We start from the raw sequence: 19,847 nt of genomic DNA, 5'->3' as shown, positions 1-19,847 counted from the left end.
CAAAATATTTATAAAGTTTTCCTTAGAATAGGGTAAGTAAGGGTCAAATCCACAAGTAGAAGGTAATGAGAGAGTAAATTACAATTCAAGTATATTTTAAAATAGTTATTATAGGTGATTTTAATTTTTTATGGAATTTTTAATTATTTTCTAAAGAGCAAATCAACTAAATGATGGAAAACTAGTAAAAAACTATTTTAAATAAATGAAATAAATATTTAAGTTGTTTTTAATACGTTATAATACTTTATGATGATTTCCAAGAATTTTTTGCAATATTTTTTAGGGCAAGAAATAAACTTTAAGGACAAATAGGCCACACTTCCCATAGTGAAATTGTGGTAAAATAGCGTAGGACAAAAAAATGTTTTAACTTTTGCTACAAAAGGAATTTTTTGTGTCGTTTGATGTGTTGAAATCTTGAAGTCTAGGCTATCCTCAAGAATGTTTATTAAGAGAAAATGGTGAGAAAATTCGAATCAAACATTCAGGAGATCACATGAACCTTGTTGTCACTTCCCCCAAGGACCAAGTGGTGATGTTTTGCCAAGAATCTTGACCACCCTTGAGCTCTATTTCACACACTCTTGTAGAACAATAATGGATAAATAAATAGGGTGCACTAGGTCGCCAACAACATGTTGGGAGTAGAAATCCAACATGAGATACAAAGAGCATGGAGAAGAGATTAAATTGAAGTACCTTAACTTTCCAAGGCACTGGATTTTATTCCAGCATGGATCCACATTCCCTCCTTTCCAGACTTGAAAACAGAGCTTTCAAATTCAAATCATAAGTTAGTTCCACAATTCTTGCCTTTAGTTGGCCCAATCCTTTAGGAGTTTTCAACGGGCTTCTAGAGTGGGCTAGCTGTGTATTGGGCATCTTTTATTATCTATTAGATGGATTAGGCTAATACTTTCATCCTATTTGTATCCCAAATTAACAATTGTATTCACCTAAGTCCTATTTATCAAATAATATTTCAAGAAGATGTGAAAAATCTACTCAATTCTAAGGAGTCAAGTGGGGTTAGTTTCAATAATCAATTAAATATATAAAAATAGCTTAAAAATAAATCATAAATTTCTCATCTTATCCTTGAAAATTGTGAATAAATGTTATAAGTACAAATGCATAATTTTATTGATCTATTTAATGTTATAAGTATGTACAAAGGTTCTTAGTGTCACTTATAGGAACACCTATGGACGGAAGAAATGCTGAACAATAAATTTGTAGGGAATCAACTATTTTATATGAAATTATATTGTGTATTTTCCTCTTTTGTACCTCCTCTAGCTCAAGATACATGTACTCAGTAGATGAACATGAGTTATATGACATTCTGAAAACTTAGTTTCCTGATCTGACTTATGACTTCAGTCCTACATAGTCCACATTTGTACTAAAAGAATACATAATCCCATAAAACACAAGTTATATTGACCTTGAATACTCTACATAAAAATTAAAGGCCAGATTATTTAAAAACCTTCCTATTTTAAATAACAAACTGTAAAAAGCACAAAAGAAGCTTTATTATCCGGTTTAATATAAACATTGAATCTTATTTGATGAGTGATTTGTCTCATTAACAAGTCAATTACATATCTTAGCCTTTGAATTGCTCAAAATATGACTAGAGGAGAATCTACATAATATTACTGTTGCTTATAGACATGTTTTGCATGCAAAAGAGCTAGTCAAAGTTTTTAACTTCCAAAACAACTTTCTGATTAACTTCCACTCAAGAAGAATAAATGCATTCTTAAAAACAAAGACATCGATGCAATATATCATCGGCTTTTCCTACTTTTATGCAAAATGAGTCCCGCGTCAACAACGGGCACCTCACCATCTGATCTACCTCTATCCCTCTCATTTCTGCTACCATTTTCCTACCGTCTCGCGGTTCTTCTCTCCTACCAGATCTTTACTATTATCTAATATATAAAAAATAATAATTCTGAACTCACCTTCTATTGGAGTACCTGAACCACTCCCATGTTACTGAACTGTGCCGTGTCCAGCGTTTATCGCCATAGATGAATTATCACAAATCATCAACTCCGCCACCCGGCCGGGAGTTCCAGGCCTTCTAGGCCATGGCTGCTCGCTGTCACCGTTACCAGAGAGCATACGGCACACAAAAGCCATGGTGGGCCTATCGGTGGGCGCCACCTGGCAGCATAGGAGACCGACCTTAACGCACAGCAATACCTCCTCTTTGTCCCACTCACCCATACTTGGGTCTATCATCTTATCTGGGTTTCCTTCCTCTGAGAGCCTCCATGCCTGCCAAAGGGTCATGAATCCATTTTTTTCGGCATTATTAACTAAAAAAAAAGCTAGATAATTTTGGCCTAATGCAGACTAAGATCTCAAAAATATTTCTCGCAGAACTTACATAGCTCAGAAGGCTGACTCGAGGATTGCCGAGCTCAAGATCAAGGTTTCTCCTCCCGGCTAAGATCTCCAATACCAATACCCCGAAGCTGAACACGTCTGTCTTCACAGAGAGGTACCCACTGCAAGCATACTCCGGAGCCATGTAACCGCTACGACATAACATAATGTCAAAGAGTCAATGGCTAGTATAGTTCTGGATCATCCCGGATGTGGAAGATGGACGAGACGGGACAAATTTCGTCCTGTCCGACGTCTGGTTTCAGTGCAGGGATGTAGGACGGGACAAATTTTTGTCCGACGGTAAGAAAACCGCCCCGTCCAGTCCTCCCGGGACGAATTTTTGTCCCGTCCCTTGTCCCGGACAAAAAAACCCATTTTATATTTTTAATCTATTGATATAGATTTTTCTAAGGTTTTTAGGGAATTACGGAGGAGAGAGAATGCGAAGGGCCATATGTACAATTATTTCTGTGCGGCGTCCGTTTGCACGCACATAAAAAAATAGGGACTTTGATGCAAATTGTCATTGCGAGGCCTCATGGCTACATCTCAACCGTCGGATGTGAATCCGGCGGTTTTCCATGGACGGAAAACCGTCCTGTCCGGTGGTCCCCGGGACGGTTTTTTCGTCCCGGGATGAAAAAATCGTCTCGTCTGCGTCCCTGCACTATAATGGCTAGTAACCCAGAGAATGCATTCGGAAAAGCCGGCTAAAGATCCGGCGGGGCAGAGATGATCACCCTGTCTGCAGACAATTACAAAACTCATCATCGTCATCCATAGTATCGACATCGGCCACAAGCACTGTGACGAGGATGGTTTAGTCTTTGTCATCATCATCATCATCATGCCACAGATAAATGACGAGGATGATGACGACTCATAATCCAAACAGAGTGCCTCGAAGTAAAAATATGGAGAGTGATGAGAGAACGATGACGAGTTGTCATTGTCCTTGTCATCTCTATTTAAGTGAACCATGGGACACTGATGACTCTTCATCATCATAGGGATGGCGAACACAATTGCTGAGGACAGAAAAGAGGAATCAAGACCGACAACGGAGTGTGGGGACGATTTCTTAAGTCCGACGACTCTGATTTTTTAATTCTTGGCTGCCCTCCTAAACATTATATAACGGAAAATACCAAAATAGAACTGGCAGCGTAAGACAATGGAAATATGTATCGGAATGCAACGGACAAGCTAGAGTGAAGGGCACTCACCATGTACCAGAGATGCCAAACGTACTGACGTGAGTTTCATCATTCTCGAAAAGCCTTGCAATGCCAAAGTCTGAGATCTTGGGAGTCAAAGCCTTGTCGAGGAGGATATTGCCGGCTTTGATGTCTCTATGGATAATCTTCACGGGGGACTCTTCGTGGAGATAGAGGAGACCCCTCGCTATTCCCTTGATGATTTCAAAACGTTTTCCCCATGGTAGAATCCAGCTCTTTGATCTGTCTGCAAACTAAACTCGTCAATCGACCTTATTCGATTCCTTGAACATTATTATAATCCAAACCAACTACGTTATCCAATTAAATATGTCTAAAGACTTTTCGGGTTCAGCTGTCTCATCTTCTCCTGATCTTAGGTCTACAATTGTGCAAGCATTATGCTTGTTAGAAATTAAGGAATAAAGCCCCAGTAATGTTCATATATTACTTACCCCAATCTGCTTAAATAGGCAGGCAGGAGGTTGACATTTATAAGATAATGGCTGAGATTTTACCCTGCGATCTTAGAATCCTTGTTCAAAGTATTCATCAGATTTTTTATTTTTTTCTAGATTACGAAAAAAAGTGACTTGAATGAAATCTGACCAAAGAGGATGAGGTCAAGGCTGCGGTTGGGCAAGAACTCGTAGATGAGCATTTTCTCGTCTCCTTCAGTGCAGCATCCGAGGAGGGAGACGAGGTTTTTGTGCTGAATTTTTAACAGTAACTTCACCTCGTTGATGAATTCCTTCAAACCCTGCTGGGAGTTCAGGGCCAGCTTCTTCACAGCAATCTCCTTTCCATCTGGCATCATCCCCTGTTCCACTCACCATGCAAAGAAATTTTTTGATATTCAACAAAAAATCTATAAAAGAAGGGTCAATAAGTCAATTCAGACGAAGATTCATATTTCCTAGTAAATAAACCTTCAAATGAATATTTGAAAGCAAATTCGGATTAAGATTGTACAGTAAATGAATCTACAGAAGAGTGTTACCGAGTCAATAATGAATCTTCAGATGAATGTTGCAAAAATCAAATTCAAATTAAGAGGAAGATTCAGATTACACAAGAAAGGAATCTTCACGTGAATTTTTTATAGTAAACTCAGATTAAGACGAAGATTCAGACACAGTAAGTAGACCACATTGAGAAAAGATGAAGATTCATAGCAAATCCAGATTCATGATAAGATGGATTACAAATCTTCAAATGAATATTCGAAAGCAAATTCATATTACGATTGCACAGAAAATGAATCTACGGATGAGTGTCACCGAGTCAATAATGAATCTTCAGAGGAATCAGTGATGGTAGTACGTAACGGCATTCCGAAAACATCAAAACTCAAGATCAATGGATTTGGCCTAACATTCCAGAGTAGACGGTCAGGGGAAGCCTTTGCAATCCAAAACCCAAACAAGAAGAGGGCTTTCTGGCCCTAACCCAATTCCTCATCTCCTTATATATTCGGTCATTAGTTCAAAGAGACGGTTTTTTTAGCCAACGAAAAAGACTATACATCGAGTAACAATGTAACGAAAAAGATTAGAAGTTGTAATTCTAGCCCTAACCCAATTCCTCATCTCCTTATATATTCGGTCATTAGTTCAAAGAGACGGTTTTTTTAGCCAACGAAAAAGACTATACACCGAGTAACAATGTAACGAAAAAGCTTAGAAGAATGTTAGGAAGTCAATGCGGATTAAAATGCAGAAACCAGGGCCAAGACCCAGGATCAGGAAATCAGGCGAATAGAAAGACCCAAGAGGGATGGAGATTACGAACCTTGTAGACGGGCCCGAACCCGCCATGGCCGAGTCGGTTCTCGTCGGAGAAGCCGTCTGTGGCAGCCTCAAGCGCTTTCCTTCGGAGGAAGAAGCTCCCTGTAGAAGCGTCCGCTTCATCTCTTGCCACGCTTCTTCTTTTCCGCCGATCAACGCCGCAGCAGCTCAGCCACATCACCAGGAGAATCGACGGTTGCGATCCGCCCATCAGGTCAGATCACGGCCAGGTTCATCGGTCCACTCTTCCTCTGCTTCCCATCTTGATCTTGCCACCGATCCGCCACTGCCTGAAAGCCAGCAACAGAGAGAGAGAGAGAGAGAGAGAGAGAGAGAGAGAGAGGAGAGTTTCATTTATGAGTTTAGTTGGAGGACTAGAAGAGGAGTTGTTGTACGGGACGATGTTGACCAAAGGGTCTTCTCACTTTGACTGTCGTAGTTCAGAAATCTTCACTTGTCTTTTCTCCCTTTCTCTTTTATTATATCTCTACCCTTTTCCGCTCTCTTTAATAGTTTCTATCTCTTTCTCTTCATCTCTCCCATTCTCTCTCTTTCTGCTTCTCTATATCTTTCTCTCTCTCTCTTTCTCTCCCTGTCTCTCTCTCTCTCCCATTACTTTCATCTTCCTCCACCTCTCTCTCTCTCGTTATCTTCCTCTTCCTCTCTCTATCCCATTATCTTCCTCTTTCTCTCTCTCTCCCGCTCTCTTCGTCCTCATCTCTCTTTCTCTCCCTTTCTCTTCGTCTTCCTCTCTCTCATTCTCTTATTCTTCCTCTCTCTCTCTTATTCTCTTCTTCTTCCTCACTCTATCTACCATTCTCGTCCTCTCTATCTCTCTCGTTCTCTTCTTCTTCCTCTCTGTATTCTCTCATTCTCTTCTTCTTGCTCTCTGTATCTCCCATTCTTTTCATCTCTATCTCTCTCAGACTCTTCTTCTTCCTCTCTCTATCTCTCATTCTCCTCTTCTTCCTCTCTTTATCTCCCATTCTCTTCCTCTCTATCTCTCTCATTCTCTTCTTCTTCCTCTCTCTATCTCCCATTCTCTTCTTCCTCACTCTATCTCATTATCTTCTTCTTTCTCTATCTCCCATTCTCTTCTTCCTCACTCTTATCTCATTCTCTTCTTCTTTCTCGATCTCCCATTCTCTTCTTACTCACTCTTATCTCATTCTCTTCTTCTTCCTCTCTCTATATCCCATTCTCTTCCTCTCTATCTCTCTCATTCTCTTCTTCCTCTCTCTATCTCCCATTCTCTTCTTCTTCCTCTCTCTATCTCCCATTCTCTTCTTCTTCCTCTCTCTATCTCCCATTCTCTTCTTCCTCATTCTATCTCATTCTCTTCCTCCCTATCTCTCTCATTCTCTTCTTCTTCCTCTCTCTATGTCCCATTCTCTCCCTCACTCTATCTCATTCTCTTCTTCTTCCTCTCTCTATATCCCATTCTCTTCCTCCCATCTCGCTCATTCTCTTCTTCTTCCTCTCTCTAACCCCCATCCTCTTCCTCCCTATCTCTCTCATTCTCTTCTTCCTCACTCTATCTCATTCTCTTCTTCTTCCTCTCTCTATCTCCCATTCTCTTCTTCCTCACTCTATCTCATTCTCTTCTTCTTTCTCTATCTCCCATTCTCTTCTTCCTCACTCTATCTCATTCTCTTCTTCTTTCTCTATCTCCCATTCTCTTCTTCCTCTCTATCTCTCTCATTCTCTTCTTCTTTCTCTATCTCCCATTCTCTTCTTCCTCACTCTTATCTCATTCTCTTCTTCCTCACTCTATCTCATTCTCTTCTTCTTCCTCTCTCTATCTCATTCTCTTCTTTCTCTATCTCTCATTCTCTTCTTCTTCCTCTCTCTATCTCATTCTCTTCTTTCTCTATCTCTCATTCTCTTCTTCTTCCTCTCTCTATCTCATTCTCTTCTTCTTCCTCTCTCTATCTCCCATTCTCTTCTTCCTCACTCTATCTCCCATTCTCTTCTCCCCTCTCTCTCTCATTCTCTTCTTCTTCCTCACTCTATTTCCCATTCTCTACCTCTCAATCTCTCTCATTCTCTTCTTCTTCCTCTCTCTATCTCCCACTCTCTTCTCCCCTCTCTATATATATATCTCATCCTCTTCTCTCTCTATCTCTCGGTGAAGAAACGAATTTAAATTCCGATCGAGGAAGGATCAGAGAAATCTCGCTAGAACGGGATCGAAAATCTGTAGCCGCGGACAATTCTAAATTTCTTATAAATTGTCGAACGCACGAAAGATGGAGAATCAGCATTTCTTCAACTTTGACTTTACGGAGAAGACAAAGCGCGGAAGAATCTCGCTGAAACGGGATCGAAACGCGGAGCCGCGAAAAAATAGAAATTTCTTATTGATCTCGATTGTACAGATCGACGAGGGGTTGGTATTCAGAGATCATCCAATAGCGGATGGGGGATCTTCGCATCGATCATTTGTCTGTGGGGAAGAAGAGGAGAAAATGGGATGAGAAGGAGCGGGATCAATCCGGATGAAAGAGACGAAAGGATCGGATCGGCGAGAGTACCTTGACAAGTGCGGTACAATTCCGGCGTAATCTCGCAGAGGTAAAGGCCGGGGTAGATCGTCTACGGAAAGAAAACAGTGAAATATAAATCAGAATCAGGGAGGAGATCGGACGAATTAGGGGAAGAAGAAGAACATGATGATGATGAATGATGATGATGATGATGATGATGATGATGGCGATGGCGATGAATAAGAAGAAAAAAGATCTGAAATAGAAGAAGAAGAAGAAGAAGAATCTGAGGAAGACGAAGAAGAAGAAGAATCAGAATCTGGGGAAGAAGAAGAAGGAGAATCAGAATCTGAGGAAGAAGAAGGAGAAACAGAATCTGAGGAAGAAGAAGAAGAAGGAGAATCAGAATCTGAGGAAGATGAAGAAGGAGAATCAGAATCTGAGGAAGAAGTAGGAGAATCAGAATCTGAGGAGGAAGAAGGAGAATCAGAATCTGAGGAAGATGAAGAAGGAGAATCAGAATCTGAGGAAGAAGTAGGAGAATCAGAATCTGAGGAGGAAGAAGGAGAATCAGAATCTGAGGAAGATGAAGAAGAAGAAGAAGAAGAATCAGAATCTGAGGAAGATGAAGAAGAAGAAGAAGAATCAGAATCTGAGGAAGATGAAGAAGGAGAATCAGAATCTGAGGAAGAAGAAGAAGACGACGAATCTGAGGAAGATGAAGAAGAAGGAGAATCAGAATCTGAGGATGATGATGATGAAGAAGAAGAAGAAGAAGAATCTGAGGATGATGAAGAAGAAGAAAAAGAATCAGAATCTGAGGAAGATGAAGAAGAAGAAGAAGAAGAAAAAGAAGAATCAGAATCTGAGGAAGATGAAGAAGAAGAAACATAATCGGATGAATAATAATGTGACGATGATTTTTTTTTGAACAATATTAATATGATGATGATGAATCATAAGAAGAAGAAGAAGAAGAAGAAGAAGAATCAGGAAAATCAGACGAAGATAATGATGATGAATCAGAAGGAGTAGTAGAATAAAAAATCAGACGAAGATAATGATGATGAATCAGAAGAAGAAGAAGAAGAAGAAGAAGAAGAATCAGGAAAATCAGACGAAGATAATGATGATGAATCAGAAGGAGTAGTAGAATAAAAAATCAGACGAAGATAATGATGATGAATCAGAAGAAGAAGAAGAAGAAGAAGAAGAAGAAGAATCAGGAAAATCAGACGAAAATAATGATGATGAATTAGAAGAACGAGAAGAAGAAGAATAAGAAGAATCCGGCGAATTATAAGAATCAGACGATTAAGAGGAAGTATGAGAAGAATTAGAAGATTAATAAGAAAAATCAATAATATCAGAAGAACAAGAAGATCAAGAAGAAGACTCGAAGGGATCAGGAGAATTAGAAGAACGCGGAGATTATGAAGAATCAGAAGAAATGGAAGAATAAGAAGATGAAGAAGAAAAATCGGGAGAAGAATAAGAAGTTAAAGAAGAAGTATCAGAAGAATCAGGAAAATTAGAAGAATAAGAGGACCAAAAAGAAGAATCAGAAGAATCGAAAGAATTAGAAGAATACGAAAATCAATAAGAAAAATCAGGAAAAGAATAAGAAGATCAAGCAGAAAAATCACGAGAATAATTAGAAGAAAAAGAAGATCGCGAAGAAAAATAAGAAGAATCAGGAGAATTAGAATAATAAGGAGATCTGGATGACGAATTAGAAAAATGAGGAGAAAAAAAAAATCAGGAGTATTGGAAGAAGATGGAAATCATGAAGAAGAATCAGCCGAATCAGGGGAATTAGAAGAATAGGGAGATCAGGGAGAAGAATCAGAAGAATCAGGAGGATTAGAAGAACAAGGAGATCAGTAAGAAAAATTAGGAGAATTAGGAGAGAAAGAAGAATCAGGAGAATTAGAAGAATAAGGAGATCAGTAAGAAAAATCAGAAGAATTTGGAGGATCAGGAGAGAATGAAGAATCAGGAGAATTAGAAGAATAAGGAGATCAGTAAGAAAAATCAGAAGAATTAGGAGAATCGGGAGAGAATGAAGAATCAGGATAAGACGAAGAAGAATAAGGAGATGAGTAAGAAAAATCAGGAGAATTAGGAGAATCAGGAGAGAAGGAAGAATCAGGATAAGACGAAGAAGAATAAGGAGATCAGTAAGAAAAATCAGGAGGATTAGGAGAGAAAGCAGAATCAGGAGAATTAGAAGAATAAGGAGATCAGTAAGAAAAATCAGAAGAATTAGGAGAATCAGGAGAGAATGAAGAATCAGGATAAGACGAAGAAGAATAAGGAGATCAGTAAGAAAAATCAGGAGAATTAGGAGAATCAGGAGAGAAGGAAGAATCAGGAGAAAAAAGAACAAGGAGATCAGTAAGAAAAATCAGGAGAATTAGGAGAGAAAGAAGAATCATGAGAATTAGAAGAATAAGGAGATCAGTAAGAAAAATCAGGAGAATTAGGAGAATCAGGAGAGAAGGAAGAATCAGGAGAAAAAAGAACAAGGAGATCAGTAAGAAAAATCAGGAGAATTAGGAGAGAAAGAAGAATCATGAGAATTAGAAGAATAAGGAGATCAGTAAGAAAAATCAGGAGAATTGGGAGAATCAGGAGAGAAGGAAGAATCAGGAGACTTAGAAGAACAAGGAGATCGGTTAGAAAAATCAGGAGAGAAAGAAGAATCCGGAGAATTAGAGTAATAAGGAGATCAGGAAGAAACATCAGGAGAATCAGGAGAACCACGGGATCGGGAAGATGTCTCAGAAGAATCAGGAGATCATGAAGAAGAATCAGAAGAATAATAAAGAGTCAGGAGATCAGGAAGAAGACTCAGAAAATTCAGAAGAATCAGGAGATCACGAAGAAGAATCAGAAGAATATTAAGAGTCAGGAGATCAGGAAGAAGAATCAGAAGATTCAGAAGAATCAGAAGATCAGGAAAAAGAAACAGAATAATAAGAAGAGTCAGGAGATCAGGAAGAAAACTCAGAAGAATCAGAAGAATCAGGAGATCATGAAGAAGAATCAGAAGAATAATAAGAGTCAGGCGATCAGGAAGAAGAATCAGGAGATGAGGAAAAAGAAACAGAAGAATCAGGAGAATTAGAAGAATAAGGAGATCAGCAAAAAGAATCAGAAGAAGAAGAAGCGAAAAACCTCGATCTGCTTGTGCACGGGCCGCGGGTGCTTCCTCGGCCTCCTCGGCGGCTTAGATCCGGCCAAAGCGAGAAAATCCTCCTCGATTTCTTCCTTGGACAGGCACCGCGAGAATCCTCTCCTCTTCTCCGATCTCTCCTCCCTCTTCTCCGCTCCCTCCTTCGCCGGCGCGTTGCACGCCGCCCTCCTCAGCCGCAGATTCCACGGCCGCGCCGCCTCCAAACACCTCGCCAGATCTCCCCCTTCTTCTTCTTCTTCTTCTTCCTCCGATCGTCGCGTCGTCTTCTGGCATCGGAGTAGCCGCTGCCTTCCCCAGCTCTGCGTCGGGAAGGAGAAGTTGTGCAGAGGCGGCCTCGCCGTCTCCTCCATTCCCCTCTCTCTCTCTCTACAACTCCCTTCTTTCTCTCTCTGTCACTACTCTCCAACGTTCTCAGTGGAGACGCGCGGGGGGGCTTTTATAGGGGTCCGGATGTTTAAATTTACCGGTTACCCCCGCGGTATGCTCACCGCTCTCCGCTAGTCCGATGATTGCGAAGGGGTGAGCTCATCGCCTAGCGGTATGCTCACCGCACTTGTTTAGTAGATTGATTGGAGTGGAGGGTGACCTTACCGCTGGCTGCGCGCGGAGAAGGGGATCACGCGGTTTGAATTTGGCTAGATGGGGAAATTGTTTTACTTAAGAAAATGTGCTTTTGTTGTTTTTTAATTTTCCTGTAGATTGGTTTTTAATTTAAATGGGGTGGTACCACATTCCTCCAATCTCTCTCTCTCTCTCTCAACAACTCCCTTCTTTCTCTCTCTGTCACTACTCTCCAACGTTCTCAATGGAGACACGCGGGGGGGCCTTTTTATAGGGGTCCGCCATGCGGTATGCTTACCACTCTCGGTTAGTCTGTTGAGTGTCGATTGGGAGGGGGGTGAGCTTACCGCTGGCTCGGCACGGAAAATGGGATCACGCAGTTTGAATTTGGAATTTTGGATAGATGGGGAAATTATTTTATTTTAAGAAAACGTGTTTTTTGTTGTTTTTTTAATTTCCCCTAGATTGGTTTTGAATTTAAATGGGGTGGTATCACATTCCTTTCTCTCTCGCTCTCTACAACTCCCTCCTTTCTCTCTGTCACTACTGACCTGCGTTCTGTAGACCCCACCCACGCGCCAACTGCCGCCCACGCGGGCAGCCGCCCGCGCAGGCTGCCGCCCATGCCAGCCGGTCGCCAGCACTCAGGCCGCCGCGCGCCGACCACCGCCCACGCCGGCGGCCACCCTGCGCCCTGGCCGCCCGCGCCCGCCGCGCGCTTGGCCGCCCGCACCCGCCGCGCGCTTAGACGCCTGCGCCCGCTACGTACCCGGCCATCTACGCCCGACGCACCCCGGCTGCCTGTTCCCGTCGCGCCCCCCGCTGCCTGGATCCGCGACACCCTGTCGAAGCGCACATCAATCGCTAGTACCAACGACGCGTCAAGAATCTCTTGCAACATCGTCACGCACTAATCTAGTGCTGAGGTACTTCTACACTCTTTGGTGTCCCGTGTTCTGCATCCAGTGTTCCTCAATAGTTCATCCACTGCCATCGGGTTTGCTTTGAAGTTTGAATTTTCAAGCAACTAGTTGAATGGGTTTTTGAATCTTTAAGCGGACGATCATTCGAATTCATTGATTTAGGTGCTTGGCATCACCGCGGTGGTCGAGACAGTACTCCCCCCCACGACGAGGAAAGGGGTTGCCCCGTCACTATTTCATCGGATTAAATTCTTCAGAATCGATCATGTGATTTGTGGTCTGGTTTTATATTACCCATTCCTTAGTCAGCCAATATCCTACACCTGTTGTCATCCCGTCTCGTTTCCTCTAGTCATCATGCATCAACCCGTCCCGTCTCCTCTAGTCATCTTGCATCAATATATCTCTGTTCCTCTCTGTCCATTTCTCACATCACATCGAGGGCACCCATTATTTTACTCTTATCCATACAGATGAAACCCCTCGAGACGAGATTTGTGTGTGGCGCCACGTCGGTGAAATCCTTTTTTCCACATGAAGCAGAAATTAAAAAAAGGAAAAATGAAGAATATTATCTATGTTGACCATGCTAAAATTTGACATTTTTGCTGTCCCTCTGACCTGGTTGCCTTCTGTAACTTCCACGTGTCAGTCAACACAGAGAGACAAATATACTGGTGCGTGTAGCTACGCACGTAGTATGGTGCGTGCGTTTTTAATTGAGAAGAGTATCTATGAAAGAAGTTTGGTGAAAGTTGATACGTAGGGGTTGAAAGTGTTCTGCTGAACCGCGGGTTATGCTGCTCTGGAGGATCTCGTATCAGCATCAGACAGCGGAGGTGACGACTCTCTCTCTCTCTCCCTTTCTCGCTCTATCTCGCTTTACCTCTATCTCTCTCTTCCACTTCTATATATCTCCCCTCCCCATCCCTCTCTCTCTCTATGTCACTTCTCTTTCCCTCTCTCTATCTCTCACACTTCGACTTCTATCTCTCCCCTCCCAATCCCTCTCTCCATCTCTCTCTCTTCCATTTCTATATCACTCCTCTCCCAATCCCTCTCTCTCTCTCACTTCTCTCTCTATCTCTCACTCTTCCAGACTTCCACTTCTATATCTCTCCTCTCCCCATCCCCCTCTCTCTTTCTTATTTCTCTCTCTATCTCTCACTCTTCCACTTCATATCTCTCCTATCCCCATCCACCTCTCCCTATCTCTCGCTCTTCCACTTTTACATCTCTCCTCTCCCATCCCTCTCTCTCTATCTCTCGCTCTTCCATTTCTATATCTCTCTTCTCCCCATCCCTCTCTCTTGTTCTCTTTCCCAGTTCTCTATCTGTAACTCTCCCTCCTCGCTCTCTCTCTCTCTTCACTCTGTCTCTCTTTCTCTCATCTATATCACTCCCTCCTTGCTCTTTCTCCTCTCTCTATTTCTCACATCTATATCTCTCCCTCCTCGCTCTCTCTCTCTCTCTCTCTCTCACTTTTATATCTCTCCCTCCTCGCTCTCTCTCTCTCTCTCTCTCTCTCTCTCTCACATCTACATCTCTCTCTCCTCGCTCTCTCTTCTCTCTCTTTCTCACATCTATATCTCTCCCTCCTTGATCTCTCTTCTCTCTCTCACATCTATATCTCTCCCTTCTCTCTCTCTCTCTCTTTCCCGCTCTCTGAGAATCACAGTCTCCTTCTTTCCATGTCCCTTTCTGTCTCCCTCCTCTCTCTCAATCTCTTCCATTCGCTGTCCCTTTCTTTCTCCCCCACCGTCTCGCTCTCTCTTTCTTTCTCTCTTTCTCTATCTCCCCCTCTCGCTCTACCAATCTCTTCCCTCCCTATTTTTCTCTCCCTTCTCTCTTATATGTTTCTTTTCCCTCTATCAATCTCTTCCCTCCCTATTTTTCTCTCCCTTCTCTCTTATATGTTTCTTTTCTCTCTATCAATCTCTAATAATCTTTATCAGTCTCTAATAATCTCCCCCCTCTCTATCAATCTCTTTCCTATCTCTCTCTCTATTCTGTCCATCGATCTCTTTCCTATCTATCTCTCCCTCCCTTTTCTCTCTCTCAGTCTCTTCCCTCCCTATATCTCTCTCCCTCCTCTCCATCAATCTCTTCCCTCTCTATCTCTCTCTCCCTTTTCTCTCTATCAATCTCTTCCCTCTCCATCTTCTCTCCCTTTTCTCTCTACCAATTTCTTCCCTCTCTATTTCTCTCTCCTTTTTCTCTCCATTAATCTCTTCCCCTTCTTTCTCTAATAATCTCTTCCCCTTCTTTTTCTCTTCTCCTTCTTTCTCCATCTTTCTCTAATAATCTCCTTCCCTTCTCTCTCTATCTTTCACTAATAATCTCATCCCCTTCTCTCTATCTTTCTCTAATAATCTATTCCCCTTCTCTTTCTCTCTTCTCCTCCTACCTTCCTTTAATAATCTCTTCCCCTTCTTTTCTCTCTACCTTCCTCCTCCCCTTCCGAAACCGACGGCTGCGATGAAAGAGGCGGACAGATCCGAGCCGCACGCCGGCCTGGACCGGATCCGAGCCAAGCTCATGGCCTGGGCCGCCGCCCGGCTCGACCTCTACGCCTTCACCGGCCGCCGCAACCCCCTCCCCCACCCCACAGGGAGCCGCCACGTGGCGTCCAGAAACAGCTCTACGTGCGCCGCCCCTCCCCGTCATCCACCCCTCTTATTTGTTTGGTTCGCAGGCGCTCTTCCCCGGGCTCTGGTTGACGGACGTGACGCTGGAGATGTGCCACGTGGCGGCGGATTCTGAGACAGCTAACCTGGCGGCCGGGCCCACCGAGTTGACCGCCTTCCCCCCGCCGCGTCGCGTTGACCGTGCGGGTCCCGCCGATCTTAATCACTGTCCACGTGGTCATTAATCATGAGTTCCAAAGCGTAAGTTGTTAAAAAGTAGATGAATCTAACCGTCCCACAGAAAGAGAGGCGGAGTGATAGATAAGGATGAAGATGTTTAGAAGTAGAGAAAAATATAAAGATATATACGTAAATAGTGTGAGATGGTCTGCGACGAAGGCCGGATGGACGGGACGAAGAGGGAGAAGTATTGCTAGAGAGAGAGATGGAAATGGATATTGTGATGGAGAGAGTTTCATATTGAGGCAGAGTGATAGATAAAGAATGCTAGAGGAAGAGATAAAGATGAAAATGTTAAGTAGAGAGACATATATAGTGTGAGTTAGTTTGAGAGGATGGATATATAGCTAGTAGGGCTCGCCCAACCGATATCGGGGAGAAAACCGGGACGGTGTCTGATATCGGATATCGATCTATATCCATCCTTTAGGGTGTAGACGGATATTTTAATCTATACTCAGCTATATTTGAAGGTTCAGACACGACTGACCCTTATATATGTTCATCATTTCACATCATAACACATCGTCCAATAAATAGAAATGAAAAGTTCTCCGAATCCCTTTATCCCATATGGAAGAAATTAAAAATATTTGGCTGTATATATTAAACAATAGGTATAATCAATCAGAAAACTTTCCTATTACTCTCTTGCCCACGTTAATCCATTCTGATCTCTGAACATTCATCAATTAATAATACTTTTAAGTACCCTTTCGATGTGGATATCGAAATTAGATATCCACACCCGATATCCAATGTCATCATCCTCCCCTTTGAGACGGAGGCAGATGACGACATTGAGACGGATATCAGTACCGGATATCGGCACTGTAGCAACTGATATCCGCTAGCGATATCCGGTATTCGGAAGTTCCCTTTCCAGTATCCGATACAACATCTGTCCCGATACCGGCATTCGTACCGGTATCGGGCCGGGCGAACACTAATAGCTAGTGAGAGAGTCATAGAGATGGATATAGAAGAGTCATAGAGGAAGATTTCTAGAAGTAGAGAGATGTAAATATCTATATTTCTAGTTAAAATACCACTTATGAGTATTTCAATCAAAACACCAAAACAAGGTATTAGTTCTCTTATCACGTTCTTGTAAAATGGAATGGTTTTTGTCCTGTCCCACATCCCATTTTTATGTATATAAAGAATGAGAGAGAATTAGATCAATTGAGATAGAGATGCAGATAAAATCAAATATAAATTGTGATGGAGATAAGGAAAGAGACCGAATGAGATAGAGAAAAAGATGAAATTGAGATAGAGTTAGAGATACATGTAATATGGGAGAGCAGTACGGATCGCGTGCACGGTCTACGAGCGCATCGCTGCGCATGGGACTTGTCAAAACAGGGTCTCCCGCGTTTTTTCCGATCCAAACTACATAGGGGTTACGCAAATTTGAGCACAGTTTAAAATTTTTTGGCAATGCGGACATCAATATTAGGAGATGCACCGGAGGAACAAATTACTCCAAGACATGATCTTCCCGTTTCTCGAAATTAATTGAATCTGAGATGAGGAATGCGATGAAACGCACCAAATTTGAGTTCCGGATTGGATTTGGTTGCGATTTTCTTCAGAGGATCATCCGCTAGCTTCCGTTTTCCAAAACGGCGATCTAATCAATCGACAAGAACGGCGTCGGTGAGATATTGAGAGGAAGAGGAAATCAGGAAATCGGAAGCGAGATCGTCTCACCTTTCTCGAGTCCGATTCCTGAACGCGGTATCTGGCGGCGGAGATCTTGTTCGGCAGCCACGAGCCGGGAAAAACGGCCTTCAAAATCAAAGAGAACGAGAGAAAATCATCAGATCGCGGATCCGAATCCGAAAATCGTGGTAAAATCAACCGTAACAAATACTGAAACATGCAGATTTGAGATCGTATCGATCAATGCACAACCAAATAATTCATTTTCATCGAGAGGCCGATCGAACGGAAGAGGTAAACCACTCGGCAACGTCAGATGCGATCCGATTGAAATGAAAGAGGAGGAATACCAGGAGAAGATTGTCGAAGGCGCTCTTGTCGCGCCGCCTGGACCTGCGCGGCGGCTTGGATCCCGTCATCCAGAGAAAATCCTCCTCGATCTCGTCGCGGGAGAGCGACAGCCAAAGCTCCACGCGGCCGCCGATCTTCTTCTTCTCCATCTCCGGCAAGGCAGATCGCAGAGATCGGCCTCCGGCCAAGGGGATCGGCCGAGATCCGACCTCCGCCGATCGGATTCGGATCTTGTCTCCGTCGTCGTCGTCCTCGCAGGGGGAGCGGTTTCTGGATCTAGATCGCGATGATCGGCGGTTCGGCGAGGGAGAAGGAGAAGTATTACCTGAGATCGAAGGATCGGATTGAAGGCATCGGAGGCGCTTCTTGCAAGCCCAGCGGAGAGAGGGAGAGGCGAAGGAAGCAGCGAAATCGGGCGGCGGCATCGATCTCGGCTTGTCCTCCTCCGGCAGCTCCGCCGTGACCATCGCCGGCGCGAGGAAGAAGACGAGCTTTCTCTCTCCTCTTCGTTGTGCCGGGGGTATTTATAAGAGTAGGGGTGGGACACGTGGAGGGGTGGGATTGGAGGAGGAGGCGCTCTTTGGGCGGGAAAAACAGGGGTTGGTGCGGTTCTTTGCCGGTGCGTTTAAGGGAGTGGTTACCGCCGGCGAGGTCGGGCTTGGGCCGTTGGATGAAGTTGATTGGGTGGAAGGATGAGTGATGGCCGTTGGATGTGTCGGGTTAGGGGTATAGTGGAAAAACCGCTGGGGGGGGGGAGGGTTAATTTTTCATTTATTGTTTGTTCCGGTTTTAATAATTAAGCGATGAGAGATCGTCTCCGGAGGGGAGACGGGGCCACGGGGGGGTTGTAAAGGACCGTTGCGTTTTAAATCTCTCTCTCTCTCTCTCTCACCTCAGCCTCTCTCTCTCTCTCTTAATTAATCTCTCTGTCTCGCTCTCTTCCTCTCTCCTCCGTCAGTCTCTCTCTCTCCCTCCGTCTCGCTCTCTCTCTCTCTCTTCTCCTTCAGTCTCGCTCTCTCTCGCTCCCCCTTCTTTGTCTCGCTCTCTCTCTCCTCTCTCTGTCTAGCTCTCTCTCTCTTTCTCCTCCGTCTGTCTCGCTCTCTCTCACTTCTCCTCTCTCTGTCTAGCTCTCTCTCTCTTTCTCCTCCGTCTGTCTCGCTCTCTCTCACTTCTCCTCTCTCTGTCTAGCTCTCTCTCTCTCCTCCCTCTGTCTCGCTCTCTCTCACTTCTCCTCTCTCTGTCTAGCTCTCTCTCTCTTTCTCCTCCGTCTGTCTCGCTCTCTCTCACTTCTCCTCTCTCTGTCTAGCTCTCTCTCTCTTTCTCCTCCGTCTGTCTCGCTCTCTCTCACTTCTCCTCTCTCTGTCTAGCTCTCTCTCTCTCCTCCCTCTGTCTCGCTCTCTCTCACTTCTCCTCTCTCTGTCTAGCTCTCTCTCTCTCTCCTCCCCCTGTCTCGCTCTCTGTCTAGCTCTCTCTCTCTCTTCCCTCAGTTTCGCTCTCTCCTCTCACTTTCGCGCTCGTTCTCTCTCTCTCTCACTCTCTCTTCCCTCAGTTTCGCTCTCCTCTCACAATCGCGCTCGCTCTGTCTCTTCCCTCAGTTTCCCTCTCTCCTCTCACTTTCGCGCGCTCTCTCTCTCTCTCTCTTTCCTCAGTTTCTCTCTCTCCTCTCACTTTCGCGCTCTCTCTCTCTTCCCTCAGTTTCTCTCTCTCCTCTCACTTTCGCTCTCTCTCTCTCTCTCTCTCTCTCTCTCTCCTCTCACTTTCGTGCTCTCTCTCTCTCGCCCTCCCTCTCACGCTCTCTTTTTCTCTCTATTTCACTGTATTCTCTCGCATTAATGATAAAATACATGCCCTAATGGTCCATTAAACACCTGATTCTGATTTTCAACTAAAGTTAAATAATAATAAGATGGGTATTAACGATACATTTACTAACATGAAAATCTCATTTTATTTATTTCTTTTTTTCCATCTAACATTCCAATCTAGGAGATTGACTTTTAAATTTACTTACTAGAATATTCAAAAAGGAATATATCATGACCTGCTAAATTCAAATCACATTCCAATCTATGAGAGGGAAACATATTTCAACCAGGAAGATATTTAGCATCATAGATATAAGTTGTTGAATCTAATAATTTAAAATAAGATAGCCATGAAACGAGTTAGAGGAGTGGGGAGAAAAAAACAAAGATTTATAATATTATTCATTAATTTCCAGGGGGATAAACTCGTCCTCAATGTGCTATAGAGGCACTTTCCTCACATGCAACTAGAAATAAAGATTTCTTCGCACTTTGCAGTGATCCAATTGTTTTGATCCCACATGTCTTTAGGTAATTAAAAAGGTATCCATAAACAAATTTAAGAATTTAG

The 19,847-nt window shown here is 43.2% G+C and overlaps 3 protein-coding genes across 6 annotated transcripts; all 3 read right to left on the bottom strand.

The window, feature by feature from the left end:
- Window positions 1–1,709: 1,709 nt before the first annotated feature.
- Window positions 1,710–5,976, bottom strand: LOC144703004 (cysteine-rich receptor-like protein kinase 43). Its single transcript, XM_078575065.1, has 5 exons — window positions 5,421–5,976; window positions 4,239–4,449; window positions 3,639–3,876; window positions 2,411–2,561; window positions 1,710–2,298 (listed from the first exon to the last, which is right to left on the bottom strand). The coding sequence occupies exons 1-5, from the start codon at window positions 5,625–5,627 to the stop codon at window positions 2,011–2,013; spliced, it is 1,095 nt and encodes a 364-aa protein (XP_078431191.1). The 5' UTR covers window positions 5,628–5,976; the 3' UTR covers window positions 1,710–2,010.
- A 1,777-nt stretch (window positions 5,977–7,753) lies between these two features.
- On the bottom strand, window positions 7,754–11,529 carry LOC144703006 (uncharacterized). Its single transcript, XM_078575067.1, has 3 exons — window positions 11,083–11,529; window positions 7,951–8,011; window positions 7,754–7,862 (listed from the first exon to the last, which is right to left on the bottom strand). The coding sequence occupies exons 1-3, from the start codon at window positions 11,449–11,451 to the stop codon at window positions 7,855–7,857; spliced, it is 438 nt and encodes a 145-aa protein (XP_078431193.1). The 5' UTR covers window positions 11,452–11,529; the 3' UTR covers window positions 7,754–7,854.
- A 1,616-nt stretch (window positions 11,530–13,145) lies between these two features.
- On the bottom strand, window positions 13,146–17,983 carry LOC144703005 (uncharacterized). 4 transcript variants are annotated; one of them, XR_013581461.1, is made up of 5 exons: window positions 17,471–17,983; window positions 17,169–17,246; window positions 17,008–17,088; window positions 16,744–16,847; window positions 13,146–15,438 (listed from the first exon to the last, which is right to left on the bottom strand). XR_013581461.1 is itself a non-coding variant. In XM_078575066.1 (3 exons), the coding sequence occupies exons 1-3, from the start codon at window positions 17,936–17,938 to the stop codon at window positions 17,062–17,064; spliced, it is 573 nt and encodes a 190-aa protein (XP_078431192.1). In that variant the 5' UTR covers window positions 17,939–17,983; the 3' UTR covers window positions 16,854–17,061. The 4 variants fall into 4 exon arrangements, 1 of the variants encoding a protein (XP_078431192.1); XR_013581462.1 differs by having other exon boundaries at window positions 16,766–16,847; XR_013581460.1 differs by lacking the exon at window positions 16,744–16,847.
- Between the last annotated feature and the right edge of the window lie 1,864 nt (window positions 17,984–19,847).

This window comes from Wolffia australiana, chromosome 5 (genome assembly GCF_029677425.1).
Source record: "Wolffia australiana isolate 7733 chromosome 5, ASM2967742v1".
Taxonomy (NCBI): Eukaryota; Viridiplantae; Streptophyta; class Magnoliopsida; order Alismatales; family Araceae; genus Wolffia; species Wolffia australiana.
The sequence above is the reverse complement of the archived record's forward strand: the minus strand, read 5'-3'. Positions and strand labels throughout refer to the sequence as shown.